This window comes from Nothoprocta perdicaria, unplaced genomic scaffold (genome assembly GCF_003342845.1).
Source record: "Nothoprocta perdicaria isolate Ctin4 unplaced genomic scaffold, notPer1 scaffold_1, whole genome shotgun sequence".
In the NCBI taxonomy this organism is placed as follows: Eukaryota; Metazoa; Chordata; class Aves; order Tinamiformes; family Tinamidae; genus Nothoprocta; species Nothoprocta perdicaria.
Window position 1 is genome coordinate 1,939,915 of NW_020454093.1, and position 19,962 is coordinate 1,959,876.

At 37.3% G+C, this 19,962-nt stretch overlaps 1 protein-coding gene across 1 annotated transcript in view; it reads right to left on the reverse strand.

The window, feature by feature from the left end:
* The window catches only part of RASGRF2 (Ras protein specific guanine nucleotide releasing factor 2), a 91,253-nt gene that overhangs the window by 4,631 nt on the left and 66,660 nt on the right, over positions 1-19,962 (reverse strand). The window contains exons 18-22 of the mRNA XM_026036021.1: positions 18,091-18,197; positions 8,095-8,207; positions 1,110-1,170; positions 822-925; positions 113-197 (exon numbers count right to left, since the gene is read on the reverse strand). Of these exons, the coding sequence (XP_025891806.1) occupies positions 113-197; positions 822-925; positions 1,110-1,170; positions 8,095-8,207; positions 18,091-18,197 (470 nt within the window). The remainder of the gene's footprint in view (positions 1-112; positions 198-821; positions 926-1,109; positions 1,171-8,094; positions 8,208-18,090; positions 18,198-19,962) is intronic.

Genomic DNA, 19,962 nt, shown 5'->3' on the forward strand with positions numbered 1-19,962 from the left:
ACGACTAGGTAAGAAATTGTATTACATTGTACAAAAAGACATTTACATTCCATAGGTCATAGAAAGTGTCAAGAATGTCTAATAGGCAATCTATATTTCTGTGAGTACTTACATCRTTAAAATGTTGACTAGTTTTCATAATATAGGGTGTTCTCTCATTTTTATCCAGTTTCATCCAGCCTTGACCAAGAAACTCTCTAAAAATTGAGGGCAAACAAACAAAAATGTCACTAGCAAGCACAGGACAAAGAGGCTCTGACTGTAACTGCGGCCTAATTGATTTTCAAGTAAATTTTATTCTCTTAAAAACTAATAATAGAGCTATAAACTAATTCCAAAATTTCACTCTACCATTACTAATTCTGTCCAAAGCAGTAAATGTTATAAAGAACTTTGCTGCATCCCTTTTCCAGTTTCCCCATCTTAATGTTCAGYGTTGTGACCTAATTTTAAATTGTTTCTGTCAGCTTACATGGTTATATTAATGGCAAACTTCGGGAGGAGTGAAGTTGGTTTGACATCCCCTCTGCAGAGACTCAGCACCTCCCTACTATGTTCACCCATCACTAGCCCAGAGCCTTAGACCACAGAYTTGATTTTATTTTATTTTTGGCAACAGACTGAATGAATTGTCTTTCAAAACACAGTCAGATTATGAAAGATCATAAGCAATGACAAAAGCAGCCGAAGGACATTTTTCTGCTTTGTACGCCAACCATTTTGCCTGAACATCAGTAACATAAATTAGTGTAGTGGCTAAAACTTCCAGTCAGTAACTCAACCAAAGTACTCACTTCAATCAATCGTAGGAGAACACTTACTCATAGGGTATGCTTCTGAAAACTATGTGATCTAAAAGAGTTATTTGCTCTGCAAGCTCCATGGCTGACAAAGTCTCAAAGCATTCTGGTTTGGGACATTCTGACTGCAAAAAAATAAGAAGACTTATAGATGTCTCTTAATATCAAAGAATATTGCACATTCCTACTATAAAAGAGCAGTATTTCTGTATTTTCAGTCACAAAGTTACAGTTGTGGTACACTTTAGCAGCATAAACATACCACAAATCTACAGAAATATTTATGTATAAATTTCAAGATGAACTTACCATCTGAATGATATCCTCTATTCTTAAGTGAGTATCATCTTGATCATCCTGAGAAAGGGCCCTGGGAAAAGAGGTAACAGAACATCCTATATGAATAATAATATCAGTAGTTATAAGAAAATTTTCTCACAGTTTGGCAATCATGCCATTACCTAAATTAAATTYGAAGATTTAGTTTGAGTTGAAGAAGGGGAAAAATAACTTTCTTGCATCTAAAAACTCATTTCGATTTTTAAATAAAATGTATAAAATGTTAATGTCAGTCATGGAAGCCAAAATACTGTCTCGGAGGCTTAAAAAACACTTCCCTAAGAACAGCATATACTGCAGAATGGTCAATGACAATATAATGTTGTCAGCTATTGTACTAATTTGGTGACTACAGTCTGATTACATGGTTCTGCTTCTATCCATCTTCGACTTCAGTGATGAGCAATGTGATTGACAAATATTTCTCTTTTTAAGAACCAGATTGACACTACGAAACCAGAAAGAACAGTAGAATKAAAAATATTTGTTCTCTTAATGCAAAGTAATCCTAGAAAATCTAAAGGGGAAAAAAATGTCCCAAAAGTTTTTCTCTAAGTCTTAAACTCTGTATTACATAATATCTTTGCGAAATACTTGGGAAACAAATTGAGGAGATGTTTGAGGAGACAAGAGAGCATAATAAGCATGCTAAGCATGGATAATAGAACGGTTCTCTGGAAACATTCTTTTTTTTAATGTGCTCTACATTATCTTGTTCTCTTGTTATCTCACACAAACAACACTGATTGTGCAAACAGAAAACCAACTGCTAACAGATTTCACCTGTAGCCAGCATATGCTTTGCTTTCAGTAATACAAGCGTTAATCCAAACTTTCAATTCTTCCGTAGTAAACCTGTGATTATTAGAGTTATTTCAGAGTGCTGGATCTAAAAGAAAACCCCACAGAATTAATCAATATTGCACTGAATCTTGTCCAGTCCGATGCAGAAACCTGGCACATAATTCCAAGATCTTACTTCCTCAGTTTCTGTTTGCTATTTAACCTGCATGTGAAAGCTCTGAACTTCAAACATTTAGCTTAGTGAGCTAAATCCTGGGATATTACTGTCATAAAGGATTTCTGGGAATTCACTGGAATTCCCAGGAAAAAAGGCTGGCAATGTCTCAGGTTGCAGTGAAAGTACAATCTATGTAAAAGCAGAGGTAATCTATTACACTACTAATACAACAGATTAGAAGTAATCTATTATACTATTAATATGGAGGTACTTATCACTACCTCTAGATTAATAGAGGTAATGTCTATAGACATTCCTAAGATTTCAGCTGAAGTGCTATGGTCTGGTTGGAGTACCACCATATGACATATACAAACTGGTCTGATTTCAAGTAAAAAAGTAGCATAAAGGATTTGGAAAATACAGACTAGAATAAAGTCTTGAATAGTTTGGATTTATGTAATTAAGAAAAGAGCAGATTTAGGGAGATATAACAGTAATGTAAAAGATTGGGTATAAAAAGAACACCAGTGATGGGGCAAGGAGTCACTGGACCGATTTGCATCACGAGAGATTTAGTTTAAACATTAATTTCAACCATCAAACCGCAAAATAATGGGTATGCACTGAAAGAGGTTTTCTGCAGAAGCTGGGCAATACCCATTCGTGGAGTTTTCAAGGAAAAGTTCAGATGATTGTTCTCCGAGGACACAGCTCTAGTGACCCTGCCAGAAAGCAGAGCAAACACACTAAGTATTTTCTGGTGGTCACTTCAATTCTTTATTTTTGCAGTCTGTAGAAACAGACTTTTCATGCACCAGTCAGGGAAAGGGTTAAAAAAAGAAAGGATGACATTGCCTGGGCACTTAAGCTCTGAGTGTAAGGGATGGAGTCCGTACTATGTGGGTGGGAGGAAGTGTTAATACTTAGTACACTAGCTTCTTCTGTTGTTTCCTCTTGGTTTGCCAAATAGGAGATGGTSTAGGTTAAAACCAAATGCAGACACACAATGAATCTCAGACTCCTCCTTGCCTTCATTTTCAGCCCATCAAATCCACACAAAGGGGCCTTTTCTTCACAGCAGTTGGAAATCCTTCATATACAATAGGCACTATAGGCACGCTGGGCAAAGTCTTCCATGTTTTATTCCTTCAGGAGAACCCTCAGTGCCTTCTCCAAAGAAGTGTGCGGCCTCAGTAGCTGCAAATAGATTGGCAATCTGCCTTTCCTTAGCAACTTGCTTTGTGCAGGGTCTCATGACTGCCTGTCTGCAGGATGATAACGCTCATCACAAGATAAGAGCATGTGTTTGCCTGGCAATAAAAAAGAGAGGGTTTGCCCTTCTCCCCCAAGCACCTCCAGTAATCTTGCAAACTTGTTTGAGTTCCCTATATGTACATAGGCTGGGGGAGTTTATTTTAGATACAGAAAAGATTGTACTTGCTTAATACAGAATAGGAAAGCCAAGATTCTTAAAAGTCTCTAAGTACTTCCTTTGCTTCCTCATGCTCTTCTTTTCCTAATACTTGCCCATCTTTTGCTCCCTGATGCTCTCATAATGGCATGTGTCTTATATTTCCTCAATTCATTTAGCATCCCTCACCTAAACAGGAACTTTTCCTCTAATATAATATTTTTATGAAAAAGTTTCTCCTTTTATATGCTCTAAGATTATATCTTCAGAGAGAAGTACATTTCTCTGAACTACATAAAATTACATTCTGACAGCATCAGTAGTAGTTTCCTCTTCAACCTGTGCTGTTACTGGCCCTAGGGTACTCTCTTTCCACAGAAGACAAGGAAGACGCAGCCAGCTTCTCACTTCTGCTTGAGCAGTCCTCACTGGACTCCCCTAACAGCCTCCTGCAAACCAGGAAAGAAGCTCAGATCCAGGTGAAAAGTGGTATGAGAGAAGGGAAAGGGCAAGGAAACAGTTCACCGCACAGTGAGGACTGAAGGGAGTACCACCTCTGGGATCAGCCTTACACATGAAGTGACTATATTTGAAATAACCTCCAAGTTCTTAGAGTTATGAGCTATCCTCAGAGCTGTTTCTTTCATTCAACTTTCATTTAAACTATTCCTCACGTTTGAACAGCCCAAATATTAAAAGTACTTTCTAGCAGGAAAAAAAAAAGGCATCCCAAGCTAGCTCTCTCCTTATTCTCTTACTGCTTATAAAGTATTTTAAAAGCCGGTGTCAGTTCTATAAGCTGAAGCGTATTGCCTAGTGAGCTCATACACGATAGAAAATTGGGCATGCATCAAACGCCTGTGCAAATCCTTGGATTCCATTTACATCTATTCTGAGGAAGCAGGAGTGGAAAACCTTTCTTGAACCATTTGTTTTTTTCCCAGGTGGGACTATTCATGAGCCAAGGTTATTCGCTTCARTTCAATTTGAACTGTAAGACTCCACAGTTCAGTGTTTGGAGCCTGTTTCTGCCTCAGTGTCGGAATTTTTATCTAGATTTTAGATTTTACTAAATAGGGCTGACCAAATCTCAAACAAAACATACTTTAGGAGGCTTGTCTAGCTTTCAGGAAAAATACTGAATAAAAAGAAGCCTTGATACCCTGTCAGTCCATTGAACAAAAATCTCATCATATGAGAAATGCCATCTGTTCCATGTGATGACAAAGGAGCTAGTTCAGCATCTCCCATAAACACTGCCTCTGCCATTCAGTTTCTATACTGAGTCTTTCCCAGAGCTGACCATAATATTTTCAGAATATAAACCTGCCTTGCCTCCTCCTCTAATCTCTGCTAACAAAGATGATTTGAAAGGGGCTGATTTCCCAAGAAATTTATATGCACGTATAGAGGCATACACACAACGGCTGTGGCAGTTTCAGAGAGACATTAGTATTCAACAAGCTTCAAGGAGACAGTCTGTGGAATATGCTTGTACAGAGGCTCAAATCTCAAAACTTTCCAGAAAGTGCAGTCATGAAAATCCGTGCRAAGACAGAGTGTGCAAGAAGAAATACTTACTACCTATGTTCACTCTGAGTTCCTCTCCTTTGTGGAGCTTAGAGCAGCCTATGAGAACATAGACACAGGGAAACTAAAACCTATAGGAAGGGCTGACTGGTGGAAAAAAAGTCCCACCTCTGAATCCACCAACAAGCTGAGAGCCAGAAGTCCTGTCTTGCTGCTCCAGCAGCTGAGATTGTGTCTGAGATTGCACCTCCAGAATCAGCCAGTGTGTGGGTGCTCACAACATTATATGGGACAACAGGTCATTGCTTAGGACCAGTGAAGAAATGCATCTTTTTTTTTTTTTTACATTAGTATGTACTGTAATTTTAATAATATGTAATAAAAGTGAAGGCTTGTGGAAGAGGAAAGGAATGCTCATGCTTATTTTACAAGTATTGCACCACAATCAGGCACACAAAAGTTCATTCAATTACAGATTACCTCTGAAATTCTACTGTTTTTTTCTTGCAATATAGTCTTGTTGCAAATACATCTTTGGGAGTACAACAGTGCTTTCTGAAAGTTTGGAAATTGCTCTTACTTGATAGACAACCCATTTTTCTGAGGTGATTTAACAGATCTCCTCCTTCCACTGAAGGAGTGAGACACATGACCTATCCTTGTATTTCATCCTGGTTGAATGATTTTGGCCACAAGCAAAATTGATCCAATATTCTTTTTCTCACAGCTCAGTTCCCTACAGAATTGATTTTTTCCTAATCAGATAATGCTTAAGAAATTTGACATATCTAGCAAATAGTCACCTCCTGTGTGGCCGGAAAGAGACCTCAGGAACTTCAAATTACAGTTTGCTCAGTATAAAACCTTGAGGCAGTTGTATGTGATAACACCTTTAACTTAGAAATTCCCATTATTCTATTAAGTACAGCTTAGCAATGATCAATAATTTAAATTATGAAAGTRATACTTATATAACACCTTCTGTCTGAAAGTTTATGAACAGTCTAGATAAATAAGTAGCCTAAATACATAAATAATAAAATACAGAATATATTCAGGAGTACTTTCAGCTACTACTAGCTTCAAAGCTTGTTCAAACCCTTGGAACAACAATACCGTGTCATCACCATTTATTGGACTTTAAATAGGTATTATGGAAATAGTCAAAATATATACGGCTAGTAAAGCAGTCTTGTTGATAACTACCACTAGCCAAGCTAAGGCTTTGATTTCATACTTCAGTTTGAAGAAAAAGAACATATATACAACAGTCAGTCAGCAAGTGGAAAAACAAAGATACCAGTAGTAGTAAAAAAATGCTCATATAACGGAGTAAGTCACATTATTACTCCCATTTGCACATAATTGTTGATGTCCCATTTCGGATGTAATAATTAATAGTTTCTACACTAAATGCATAAACTTTTATGTTTAAAGACATACAAATCTATCCCATTTCTCTTCCAAGAATAAATATATTTCTTTTGGACACTTTTTAAAAAAAAAAAAAAAAAACTACAGGTCTTAAGGTAATTTTCCTCACTAGGAGCAACCTGACATAACATTTGCTATCAGACATATTATTAAAACCCATTATGCAACAATACATGCAATTGTTTTTTTCTCCCATGTTAGGCTCTTCTCGCTTGCTGTTTCTTCCAAGGATGTGCTATATATATATAGATAGGGTTTTTTTTTTTTTTTTTTTACTTTTAATAATAGCACACGACTACATTATTAGTTAAAAAAATAGGCTTATGGAAAAAGTTAAGTAGAGTTCCATCAACATGAAGGATTCATTTTAAGATCTTACCTGTGTGAATTTGTTCCTTATCCTTTATTTGACTTTCCCCCCCTCAGGTGTACAATTTCCCCTCACTTTTCTGATATTTTTTTCATATAAATATCTCTCAAGTGTTCTTAGACAATTCGGACAATTGCATGATTGCACCCTTGTTCTCTTTCCAGCAGAATATTTACAAACATACCAGCACAGCATGTCATTTATTAATCTCTGCTTTCAAATTGTATCTTGTTTTACCCACCAGCTAGTCTTAATTCTTTATTGCTCCTTATTAATGTAAAACATTATAAGTGAAAATCAAATACTTGGCTGTAAAATACTCACACTCACTGGTAGGAATTATTCTCACTTATAAATGCATATAAAGATTCATCTCTTGGTATGATCAGGCAATCAACTATGTAATACCACCTCTAAGTACCAAAGTGTTTAACCTTCAGCAAGCAATACTGCTAGCTCTGCAGAAACTTTCARACCTTTCATTTTGTCCCACAGTAATGACAATGCTGTCAACACAGAGGAAATGGCAAGTATGAGTATGGTCTTAATACTATGTCATGACATAGGAGGCTTAGCAGAGCAGATTGCTCACCCCTGAGGCAGGGATACTCTCCTAAGAGGTTTTGTAACTTTAACAGATTCACACAGATTCACAGAATATTTAAGGTTGGAAGGGACCTCTAGAGATCATCTAGTCCAACCTTCCTGCCACAGGGAGCTTTTATTTTCCATTGCACAAAGAATGAACCCATGGCTGGCAAATGTTCTGAAGTGAAATTCTGAAGAGTTGTATTTATAAACAAAGCATACAACATAATTTGACGTTTGATGGTTTTCTAGAATTGCCAAATTCCAATGAATTTTAGCACACTGTAAATACAGTACCTTGCTAATTCTGCTGATACCYAAATCATTCTTTGGTTTCCGTTATATGAAGTTGCTTTATTCTTAACCATGATCATTATAAATTTAAATTTATCTGAAAGCTGCTCATTTTTTTGCTATTGGATGAAGAATTCCACATCTCGTCTATTTTATAGTTAATGAAGTACAAAATAATCCTGCAAAATTAAGCACTCTAGATAAAAAAAACAAATTCTATGACTTCTATACTGTATACTACCTTCTAGTATCTACATCTAGGTAGTATACCTAGAAGGTATACTACCTTCTATACTGTATACCACCATATCTTTTTAACAGGACATAGTTTACAAATCCAGTAAATAAGTGGAAATCTGTTTACCTCAAAATATTTGCGGTAGCTTTCCTTTCTTGTGGTAGAAGGTCCGGGTCTCTCAAAACTTCCTCCAGCAAATTTAACACATTCATTTTCAGCTCATTGTTGAAGTCAAAATCCTACAAAAGCAAAGAATTTTATTTCATTTTACTTTAAAAAATGTTGATCAAGTAATTTAACAGATATATTTCTGTGATTTTCTTTCCTTTTTCTTTTCTATTAGCTATGAAAATGCTCAGAGAAACTGAAGATTTCTTACTGTGAACAGGACACAAAGCAGGGAGCCTGAAAGAATACAGGTTATCCTATGTTTTCACCTTTATTTCCTATGTGGAGCCGTGCAAATCACTTAACTCTTCTCTTTTGAAGTATGAAGAGCATCTCACAAATATCCACAAAATACTTGATCTTCTCTCTGATCACTATGAAAACTCGAGAACAGTTCGGCTACTGCGTTGAGACTATTACCTCACAAGGTTGGCCACAGTTTTTTTCCCCCTGTTTCGTGGAGTTTCTCAATTTCTCTGTCTGCATCGCTGATTTTTAATCTGAAACTCACCTTTTGGGAAAGGTCTACCTTTTGTTCCACCTAGTGAAGTACTCAGCCTAATAAGCTCAATAAATCAGCCTAGCGCTTGACAGCACCATGCTAAAGCATTTCAGCACTTTAATTCATTCTCAGGCAGGTTGGTGTCTCTTACACAGGACTGCAATCTGAAAACAGGAACGTGCACCAACTATCTCCATTTATATCTGATATTGCAGAATTTCAAAAATAGAACAATATATGAACATTAAGGTATGAACTTACGAGTAAGTCCTGAAGTAGACTCTAAAAATGTCCGCATTTAGCATAAAGCCAGAATTTGGATAAGAAAACTAAACCCAAAATTTACAGATACAGCGAATGAGTGAAGATCTTCCTACTTTATAATACAGAGTTACTTGCAAGCAAGTCTGTTACCATATTTGTGTCAATCCGCCACTTGTTTCCATGGGAACAGGAAGCACAAAGTTACGGAAATTGGGMAATGTTGGCACCTTTGTGTTGGAGCTGAATATGCCATTTTCCAAAGAGCCAGTTACAGCCCTTTTTGCTGCAATGGACTTCCAAGTGATCATGATTTTAGTGAATCCCCCTAAGCTTTCAGCAACCAGCGTAATGAAGAGTTGTATTTTCTTTTCTGCAGCTGAATGGCAACCACTGTGTAAGAGAAGCCAGACATGCAAAGGATCTTTAGTAGTCACGCTACAAAAATATCAACCCTAAGCAGAAAAGTTATTCAAGAACTGACAAATCTAACATCCTCATTTAGTATGTTGGGTAAAGTTCTAATTTGTCACTCTAAATTGGCAGATCACAACMACAGGATCAAAGAAAACATCTGCAAATAGGTTTTTAAAACCATAATCAGTTGATTATTTTCTCTAAAAGGTATTTTTCCAAAAGGCTTACAGCTAAAATTACAGTACCTATTAAAAAAAMTAGTCTCTTTTTATTCCATTTATGAATCAGGATGGCAAAGCCTTGTGTCTGAATATCAGATTCAACAAAAATCAGGCACACTCCCGGTTTTCGCATATAATACATGCAAAGAGCAAAATATGCTGTAATTGCTGCTTAAATTGCTCTTCTTTTGGTGGCCAACTGTATGAACACCTAGCTCTTAAGATTAGACTAGCTTTTGCTTCACTTCCCCTGGCTTTGGAAGGTACTTCAGAGTGGAAAAACCCATTTTTCTAGTCTCAGATAACCAGAAATCCCAGATCCTTGATCATCATAGATGATACAAACTGATCAGAGATTATAACTAGGGGAGGTATTGGTTTGTATGAATGAAGAATCTGTAGGCAATACTTCCAACCCAGTTTCATCCCAAACTTGAAGATGTCACCCCACTGCACAGCCCCCTATATACAGGCAACCTCTGCACAACATCTCTTTTTTKTGTGCCTGGAAATCTTCTTTTTCATAACAGCGAGCTAGCTGTTCCTTATAATTTGTAGGGAGGAAAAGGATGAAAAAGAAAAAAAACAGAATGCAATAAAAATGGRAAAAAAAACAGAATGGGAGAGATCTATTTTTCTGTTGAAGTTGATGATCTGTGGGGTGTTGAGATGCCAGTGTGATGAGCAATAAAGTATACACATAAAAAGTCCAGACAGGTCATTTCACGTACTTCTATCTATGCAGAAAGCTAAACATTAAAATTACAACACAAAATGAGCACTAGTAAAATTACAACACAAAATCGCTAAGTACCATTTCCAAATATATTTATACCTATTACATCTATGCATTATAATATATATTTCTGAAAATATATTAAAAATAAWTTTTTTTATATTAAAAATAATCTTGGATGATTCCTGTGACATTTTAATCTATTTTACCACCCTTTAATACGTTCTACTATTCTTCAGCCAATACATCAGTGGCTTCTTTAGAATTTGGATGTGTATTCTCTTGCCAAGAAGGAGCAGAAGATGTGCAGGAGCATAAGAAGTGCCTCATATATTGGACAAAAGAAATCTATTCAAGTGAGTCAGAAAAAAAAGAAAGAGGGGGAGATAGATTTGGAATCACCAGCCACAAAAAAAATGGAGTGCAAAAAAGGACGGCAGGAAGCAAGAAAAAGGACAGTTAGCTGTTCTGGTTGGGTGTACAGATTTACTACAGGTGTTTTTCATAGAAAATATTATACAGAACAGATAGAGATTATAAAATTCCAAACTTTCAACACGGGCTCACTGAAACCACAAACTCATTTTCCTCCCTTCTTTCTTTCTTCAACCCTTCCGGAGAGTAAACGTTGTTCTTTCAAACAATATGAATAACACAAACAGAAGGCAGATAAACCTGGACCTGAGAATTTGATATATTTTTGAAAACATTTGGGTACATCTGTGATAAAGACTACACAGAGAGAAAGGGAGAAGAGGCAGAGACAGGAGAAAAAAAAATCTATATGGAGAATTGGTAATAAAATTCTACAGAGAATCCTTTTGCTGAATTGTGTTACACAAGTTCAACATAACACTACATGCTTTACGAAAAAATATTTTCACCATCGTTCAGCTCTCAAAAATAAAGTCCATTTTCTAACTATTCCTCAGGCATCTGTTAATAAGGCAAAAAAGACTATTGGCAGCCTGGCCTCAGAGTCTTGTGATCGCCATGTGAAGAGGAGAAGGAGCAGTACAATTTGTCAAGATAAATGTAACACGACTCACTCCTGACTGTCTTTGCTGAATACATAATCATGTTATTAGCTTCTCCTTTTTTTTTACTTCTAGTTTCCTGTTCCGTAACATTATGCTCAGAGGAGATTCAAGACTGGAAAGTTCTTCCAGAAGCCGTGGCAAGTGTGAACGACTTGGTGGAACGGGCCCTCCGCTGGAGCGTCACATCCAAGGCTCCTACGTGCTCATGTTGGGCTGAGGGACAGTTCTAATCAAGTGACCTAGAATGCCTTCCAAGCTGGAAGCTTTTTTTCCGGGCAGGGAAGAAAGCAAGCTGCCTGGTTTCCAATTCAGTTGCTTTGGAAGATTCCCAACTTTGGCACATATAGCCCATCGTATTCCACAGATGCTCACAAATGCAGTTGGTAATATCACTGTAAGCAACAAGATTCGACGAACTGAAATCTCTTCCTAGCCTGTCTCTTCATCCTGTGAGTAACTATGTGGTAAGGATTTTGCACTCCATAAGCTACAAACAAGTGAAATTGAAGACACATCTGTTGGATGGAAATATGGAGAAGTAAAAGGATTGAAAACAGAACTGTGTGGAAAGAATAAAAGTGGTGACAGTTCTGAAATGGAAGATGAAGTAACCAGAAAGACACCAAGTAGGAAGGAATGCTAGGCAAAGACAGAGCTCAGAGGGATGTTCACAAACAGGGATTAAGACAGGAAAGTTTTGAAGCTTGGCACCTGGAAGAGAAAATGCTGAGACAGAGATGCAGGAAGAATTCTTAATCAGTAAGAGAAAGAAAAAGAATCTAATGAAGGTTTTAAATATCAGATATGAAAGGGAGAGAAAACTGCAAGCAACGCTAGAGTCAGCCTTTGGTTGTCTCTCTGAGTACACAGATGAAGCAGAGATATGGGTGTGCAGACCCGTTTTCCTTTGCCCCCAGCTGCAGAAGCAACCTGGAGATAGCAGATGGCCAGAGACACTACGGCAGACTAGCATTGCWACCGGCTGTAACTGATTCCTCTGGAGTGAAGGGCTAAAGATAAAGCCCTTCTGAAAGCCCAGAATATGAGATATCCAGGGGGGCAGAGGGATTACTGAATCATTGTTTCCAAGGAAGTTGGCATGTTTTAAAATAGATGGCCTACAATCTTTATATATATATATATATATTTTTTTTTTTACATATATATCTGTTCTCATGCCAAAGTACAAATCCATAGTCATTTCAACGAAAGCAGGGAAGATCACACTTGATCACTATTAACTGAAACTACTCCAGTGATGTAGTCCTCTACAATAATATTTCATTTTCTAGCATAAAATTACACTAGGACTATCATATATGCTTGTGCTGAGGGAAATTTGCATAAATTTGGCTGCTCCAAGATATTTGCATGCTTGAAAAAGAAACAAAAGGTTTATTTCAAAAAGCAAGCAAAGAACGATTCTTCATTCATTTTCAAGCGTGAAGAAAGAATAATCATTTGAGGAGAACGCCAGGCCTGCTTCTAAAGCATCCGTTTTAGCCTGTCATTCCTGATGGAATACAATTAGCTTAAAAGTACAAGCTATATTAATAACATGCCTGAGTAATTATCATCCCACACCATACAAACCCTTTTTTTTATTATCCAGGCACTGTATAACCCGGTAGTACCTAGAAAGCTCCAAACAGCGTGGCCACTAGGCATTGTCAGAGAACAGTTTTCAACACAGAGAAGAAACATGACATCTCTGGCCCCGAGTTCTGGGCCTTTATACATTTAAGGGCCCTGCCAAAGGAGCTCGGTAAGGGCGGTTCTGTCAGGCTCCGGCAGCAGGAGCGCAGGGCACCTCTAATTAGTCTGCCTGTCTGCACGCTGAGCCAGCGCGCAGGGGTGACTCACGCTCCCCAAGGGCCAGGGAATATCAAACCCGCACGCTTCGGACACAGCATCCCCACAGTTAAGTGCATTACTATGGAACACATAGCTTTATTCTGTAAATGACCTAAGTTTATGCAAACRCGAGTTCCTTCCTCGGTGACTAAGGGTGCGTTAGCATGTGCACTGAACGGTGCCCACGCTCTGGGGGAGYGTTCTGTGGAAAACTCTCTTACAACTCAGTTTGCTTTGATGTATGTGTTCATGCCAGAAATAACCCTACAAATCTCTGTTCTGCTTCAAGTTAGAGGTTGCAGGTTCTGGAGGATCATCTGAAAAATAGCTAATACAMAACATTTCTTGCTATCATATGTCAAGTATGGTCTAAGTCTGAATTGTTACAATTAATATGCCGTAGCTTTGCCAGGCATTATATCCATGACTTTATACTTATAAACCTGAGCAAAGCGGGGCTCATATGTTGCAGTGTATTGAAAACAAAACGTAATTGGCTGATCCATGTGCACACATACACTACAACTGCCTAACTGCTTAGCTAAATCTCTGTGTACAGCTACCTAATCACTAGGTGGTATCAATAACTATATCCCCCAAACCTTCTGTTGAAAAGCCAGCACAGCTTAGCCAGCACAAACAAGAAAAGGCTTTGCAGCAGATTTTTCTCACAGCTGAAGCAAATGAGGAATGAGGCACCAAATCATGAGCTGAATCAGGCACCACGTCATGACCTACGGTCAAAATTCAAGTTTTGGTCTGCTTCCCAGAGTTTGCAGTAACTTTCTAACCCACTGACGCTATCTGGCAGTCATTTAGAGCTAGGATTTGCCTATTCATTTCAACAGGGATCTTCAAAGAAGCCAATGGAAGCAGGCACCTGGCTGTCAATGAGACCTGGGAAACCTGCAGAAGCTTAGCCTAGAAAAGCTTCATTTTGTAAAAAGTGTTTAGACAAAGAACAAAAAAAAAAAAAAAAAAAAAAAAAAAAAAAAAAAAAAAAAAAAAAAAAAAAAAAAAGCCCCAAAGCAATGCTGTTATCAAAGAAAATAAGACTGCAAGTCTTCAGTAGGATAATGAAAATCATAGAAAGATTCTCTCCTCTGCCTCCTTTTCCCTTCCTATTTTTTTCCTTCTCTGACAGGAGTCAGTGGGAGTTTTGTCCTCASAAGCCCTTTTCCTTCTCATCAAGTCAGCAAAGCTCTTGCCTTCGCTCTCAGTGTCTGCCTCAGCATTTGTGTTTCCATTGTTTACAATGGGAGAATCCTACGCTGTTCCTCTCAATCACATTTTACAAACAGAATGCAAACATGATTATTCTGCCGTTATTTTGTGTTAAAAAAAAAAAAAAGCTTTGTTGGCTTGTAGCTRGCTGAGTAACACAGAAAGGAACAGGGTAAAAAGAGAAGGGAAAGAATGAGAAGAAAAAATATAAATAAAACCCAGGAAAACCTGATTGATTTATCTTTCATGCACAAATAAATAATTAGCAATGTAGGTCGATCCGTTTTGCTCTGTGCGGTAAAAACAAGAAGTATGTGTCACRTTGTGCTCATGAGTGTTTTTTCCAAACTCGCATCTGCGCCTTCAGAGCTCCTGCAGACATTAATTAGTTCCTTCTGTCTCCTGCAAAGGGCTGCAGATGTGGCATTGCCRATACACACTTGCAAAGAATTTAAGAGAGGCCCCAAGAGTGTAYGACCCGAGTTTTAAAAATAATGAAGGATCCCTTTCTTAAGCTTTATTTTGTGTGATTTCAAGATAACAAAGCTGCTTTATTAATGAGCATTCTAACTGAATAGGCTCAACTGTTAATTTTAATGATTGTGCTTTCTGCCCACAGACAAGRTTACAATATTAAATAGTGTCCATGTCAAGCAAAGTAAACATACTTTGCCACTTGCACACTCTGAAGTGTGCACGAGGGACTCAAAAAGAAGAGATGAGGTTTAGGGAATAAAAGCAATTGGATGATATATGTTTTTAATAGTCTCTTTACATTATAAATGTTTCTGCACACAGCCTGCACACTCTTCCGTGTCTGTTTACCACCTTGCATACTCTGGGCACTAGAACACTGTGATAATTTAGGCAGATAAATAACTTGCAGGTAATTGATTGCTTCTAGAACAGAGCTACTCTTATGCAGCACGAAGCTTGTAACACAGGTTAGTGTCCATACTCCTAAAAAGAACTCACCAAAGCTCCACATATTACCCACATAATGCTTTTCCTTCTCTTTTAAGCTACTAATAAGGAAATTGAATTTTCACAAAAAAAAAGAAAGCACATATAGTAGGTCACCTCTTACAGTGGCATAGGCTAGTATTGACCACAGGAACCTCAGGCACATAAAGAGGAGGAAATTCTAGAGGAGAGGGAGAAAAGCTGCTCCCACAAAGGAGAGAAATTGCCTATTTGGTGTTGGGAATGCTTGCAGAAAGAGTAAGGAAAAGCTCAAAACTAAATGGAGTGAAATATTTGCAAATATCAACTTATTCTGTTAACATTTTAAAGTTATTTTAATTCTTTTTTTCTTTAAAATTTTTAAACCTCCACTTGATGGATATCTGATGAATCTGAAAAACATCAGATGCATTGAGTGGTCAGAGAATTATATAATCACCACAAAAGGCAACAAAGTTTTAGACAGGTTTTTTTGATCTCACTGAATTATACACTGCCATTTTGGGAATCTAATAAGCATTTCTTCCCCCAAACACTAGTAGCTGAGGGTTCGCTGGTTTGCAGTTTGCATTGTTATTGTAAAATAAGGCTCTAAGCTATTGCTCTCTCAGGACTATAGACCTTAATTGCCAACGCTTTTTACTGTTTGGCCAGACAGTAATTCTTCACTTGCTTCCTAATAGCAGTCCTGGTTCCATTTTGGCAGAAAATAGTCAGTCATTTCTGTTTTGTTTTGGCCTTGTGTCCTTCCTCTGTCCCTAGTCTCCCAAGTAAACAATGCAAAAAGCTGATTACACGTTCTGCTGCTGTAGCGTTCACTGCTTTCCCTGCTAAAGCTCTTCCATGTAAAAATATTTGCTATATTGGAATACTACATTAAGAGATGCAGAGAATTAAAATTTGCCACCCTTGCCATGGAAAACATAAAAGGCAGTGAGTGACTGTGAATAATAGCTTTAAAAATGTAGTTTGGATTTGAAATGATTCCATCTCCTTATGCCATTCCCTGAACCTTTTTCCCAATAAAAAATTGTAGAGCAATAGGTATTAATATGTGCAAAGGTATGCAGAGCAGTACTATATATTTTTGCACAGCATGAGAACTCTTGAAATGGAAACACAGAAACCAGTGTTTTGGCAAAAAGAACATGCTTCTATTCTTTAGAGCTGATTTGTGTTTATGCTACAGAATCATCCCAACACAACCACGATCAGTCCAAAAACAAACTTTGGTTTAACTAGTTGTAGAGAAGTTTGATGATTCCCAGCATTTTCACAACTACATCAATTRACAATCTTTCAATTGGGATAAATTGTTAACTCAGTGCACAGTACTATTAAATATTTGTAGCAGAGACACAGAACCTGGGTAAAAAGCACTGCTCTAATATAGAACAGCAATAAAAGACTTCTGCCGCTCCACTACAGCTCAAGATTTTAACATGCAATGCTACACCACATTCAGCCAGAGAGAACATGGGATATCTACCAGTATAGCTAAATTCTCAAGGTTGTTAGCAATAATTCAAAAGCACTCCCATAATACAAAGAGATTTTATTAATCTCTGCTGAGCTGCTAGCTTTTCAAATGCAACAAACTGTCCCACTTAAGCATTCTTACTGGCTGCACTGTCCAGCAAACTTAACTTCTACGAAAATTAAATCCATTTCATGGAAATAAAGGAACCGAGTTTGACACGGTGGGAGTCGCAGGCAGCTGTGCAATAGAACAGCTTCCAGATGAAGTTTTACTCAGTATGAGCAAGGACAGACTAAGCAGTCTATAACTGCCATGAAGGACTATTTATCCAAGATCTGGAGAAATCCTTCATGTGTTTCCATAGTTCTCTCTCTCTCTTTCTTTCATTCTTTTGAGCAACGTACCTGGTAGTTTTCTACATGCATACCAAAATCTAAACCCATTCATTTCATCTAGTGTGATGCTGTTATACAAGAAATCCTGCCGGCTACTAAGATTCTCGTTCCCCTCTGTCAACAGTTTCACGAGTACCTAACATACCCACAGGCTTGCGATGGGTTGTAGAGGGAACCTCCATTGAGGAGTGATGCTTCTTTTTTCCGCATGATCCATAGTAAATATACACGTATGTAAGCACAGGCTTCAGTTAAAGCAACGTGATTGGATTATGGACTTATTTTCCTTCCACTGAAACTCCAGGTGTTGTGAAGCACTATATACTTTCAGTCAGAATACCAGACTAATGGAACACAACTAGAATGTGAATAGATAGGACTGCACTCTGAACTTAACTTCCGAACTGAATGTGTGGCTCAATTTCTTACAAAAAATGCACCTGCAATCTAGCTGTTCTTTAGTGCATTTCTTTTATATTATATAATATTTCTATTATATATAAATACGTATGTGTGTATGTGTGTGTGTATATATATATATATGTATACACACACTGCATATATCAATATGCAGTAAAACAGTCAAACAAAATATTGGATATTTTCATAGAATATTGCAAAGCTAGATGAAGGATTCTCTACTTACAAAACAGTGAGTTTTAACAGTCATTTCTCCCTTATTATTATTACAGCACTGACTTTTCAAGCATTTTGAACTCTGCACATTACACAGCACCGCCAGTTCATAATATGTTTGGGTAGGACCAAAGTGTTACGAAACCCATGAGTGGACTGAAGCCAGCTCACCTCCTTCTACAGACCAGTGTCACAGAGAGGGAACAAGAGCGGAGCACAAAATACCTGCGAGTGCTTSGAGACCCAGTGCCGCAGGACGTTCAGGACACGGTTAGTGGCTGCTCTGCGGATGATGAACTCTTTGTCACACATGCGTTCAGAGTTGTTAAATCCTGTAACGAGAAAAAGAACAACATTTATTCCAGCGAGGGTTTTGTTTGTTTGTTTGTTTGTTTTAAATAAAGCACCAAAAAGATCTTTCAATTATAGTATTTATAATGCAGGTGTGCATTTATAATGCACAAACAACATGTATGTGTAATAGACGGAAAGAAGCCTTCAGAGACGACATGCAGAAATGATCATTTAGGCTACTGAAATTCTGCAAGAGAGTAGAATACAACCTTGTCCACTGTAACTGATATAGGCACCTAGGCTGGTCAACCTTCAGTTTTAGGAAGATGAGGGATATTTGTTGACTTATTAACACAGAATTCATCTCCTTGCTGTATGGAAGAGGAGTAAAACACAGGGCAGTGTAACCAAGAGGAATGTGAATAGGATTTAAAAGGGGAAGACGAAGGTGATAAAGAAATAGGGGAAAACAGYTGTTCAAAGGCAGATGGGAAAGTCAACAGATAAAACMCTCATTTTTAAAAGCAGTATTGTTCAGGGCATAATGGCACTTTATTGTAACATCACATTTTTGTTACATTTGATCTCACACTGTGCTGCTTTTGTTATCACTGACTGCAGAGTTCAGGGAACAATTGGAAACTCCCTTCTATACAACCAGCATTTCACAACATTTTGGTACAAAAGCTGCACTAAAGTCTTTGCATTGCTCTAAATAACGAAGATGGATTAAACTTCTATTTATTCTGTTAAAAAAATATTGAATGCATTTTTAGGAGAGCTAGTATTTGTTTTGTTCCATTTTTATTAAAGATATTTATTAAAAATGATACAAAAACATCCAGACTGCTGCTCTACAGTTTTGGAAAAATAAATAGGAAAAGTTAAACTGCCATCATATTTCTTCCACAACAGGTTAGACCCCTGCRCTTATGGCCATAGAAGATTTTTTTTTTAAACTGAGGAACATTACACRGTAGTAGATACGTAAGATAAAACACTATGGGAAGTTTCATACCAAAACATCTTTAGGAGTTTCACTGCCCATAAACAGTAAAATCAACAAAATCTCAGAGGCTTTCTTCAAGGAAAGGTAATCTAGGTAATGTTAATTTGTGTTCATTTTCTATGACTTGCACAGTTAACCTCTTGCAGAGGCAATTAGAAATACATATTATAAACTGTACAGCTAGCCACTTAATGGCAACAATGAAAGTCAAAATGAAAATTATATATTCCAGCGGTAGAGTCTTTAGAAAAAGATCAGTAGAAAAGAAGTTTTGCTAGGCTGGAAGGAAAACAGAAAGAAAGATAGAGAGAGTTCTCAGCTGCAGGAAAAAAAAAAAAAAAARAAAGAAAGAAAAAAGAAAAAAGGATAAAGGAAAGCATTTCATAGACCACTTCAGCAAACTCACGCTGATCTCCAAATATAATCAATTTTTAAACAGTAATTAGTTTGTTACAGGGACTAAACAAAATGTTCACTCTCATGCACGTAGCCAGTGATGCTTTGAATGCTCCTTGAATCTACAAATAGAGATTTCCCATTGTRTCATAAAAGGACTTAGTAGAACACAGATGTACAGGCACAGATGTGAATTTAAATCCAAGTGACTGATTCAAAATATATCTTCAGGTACCAGACTTCAAAAACAAAAAAACCCTAAAATTAGTGAAATAAAATCTTTTTCAAAACAAAGCCAGAAATTTATTAACTCCTCTCTGACCTTGTTTTTAAATACCTAACAAATCAAAAATCCAGGATGTATCTCCTTCTTTTATGCTGCATTTATTTTTTATTGG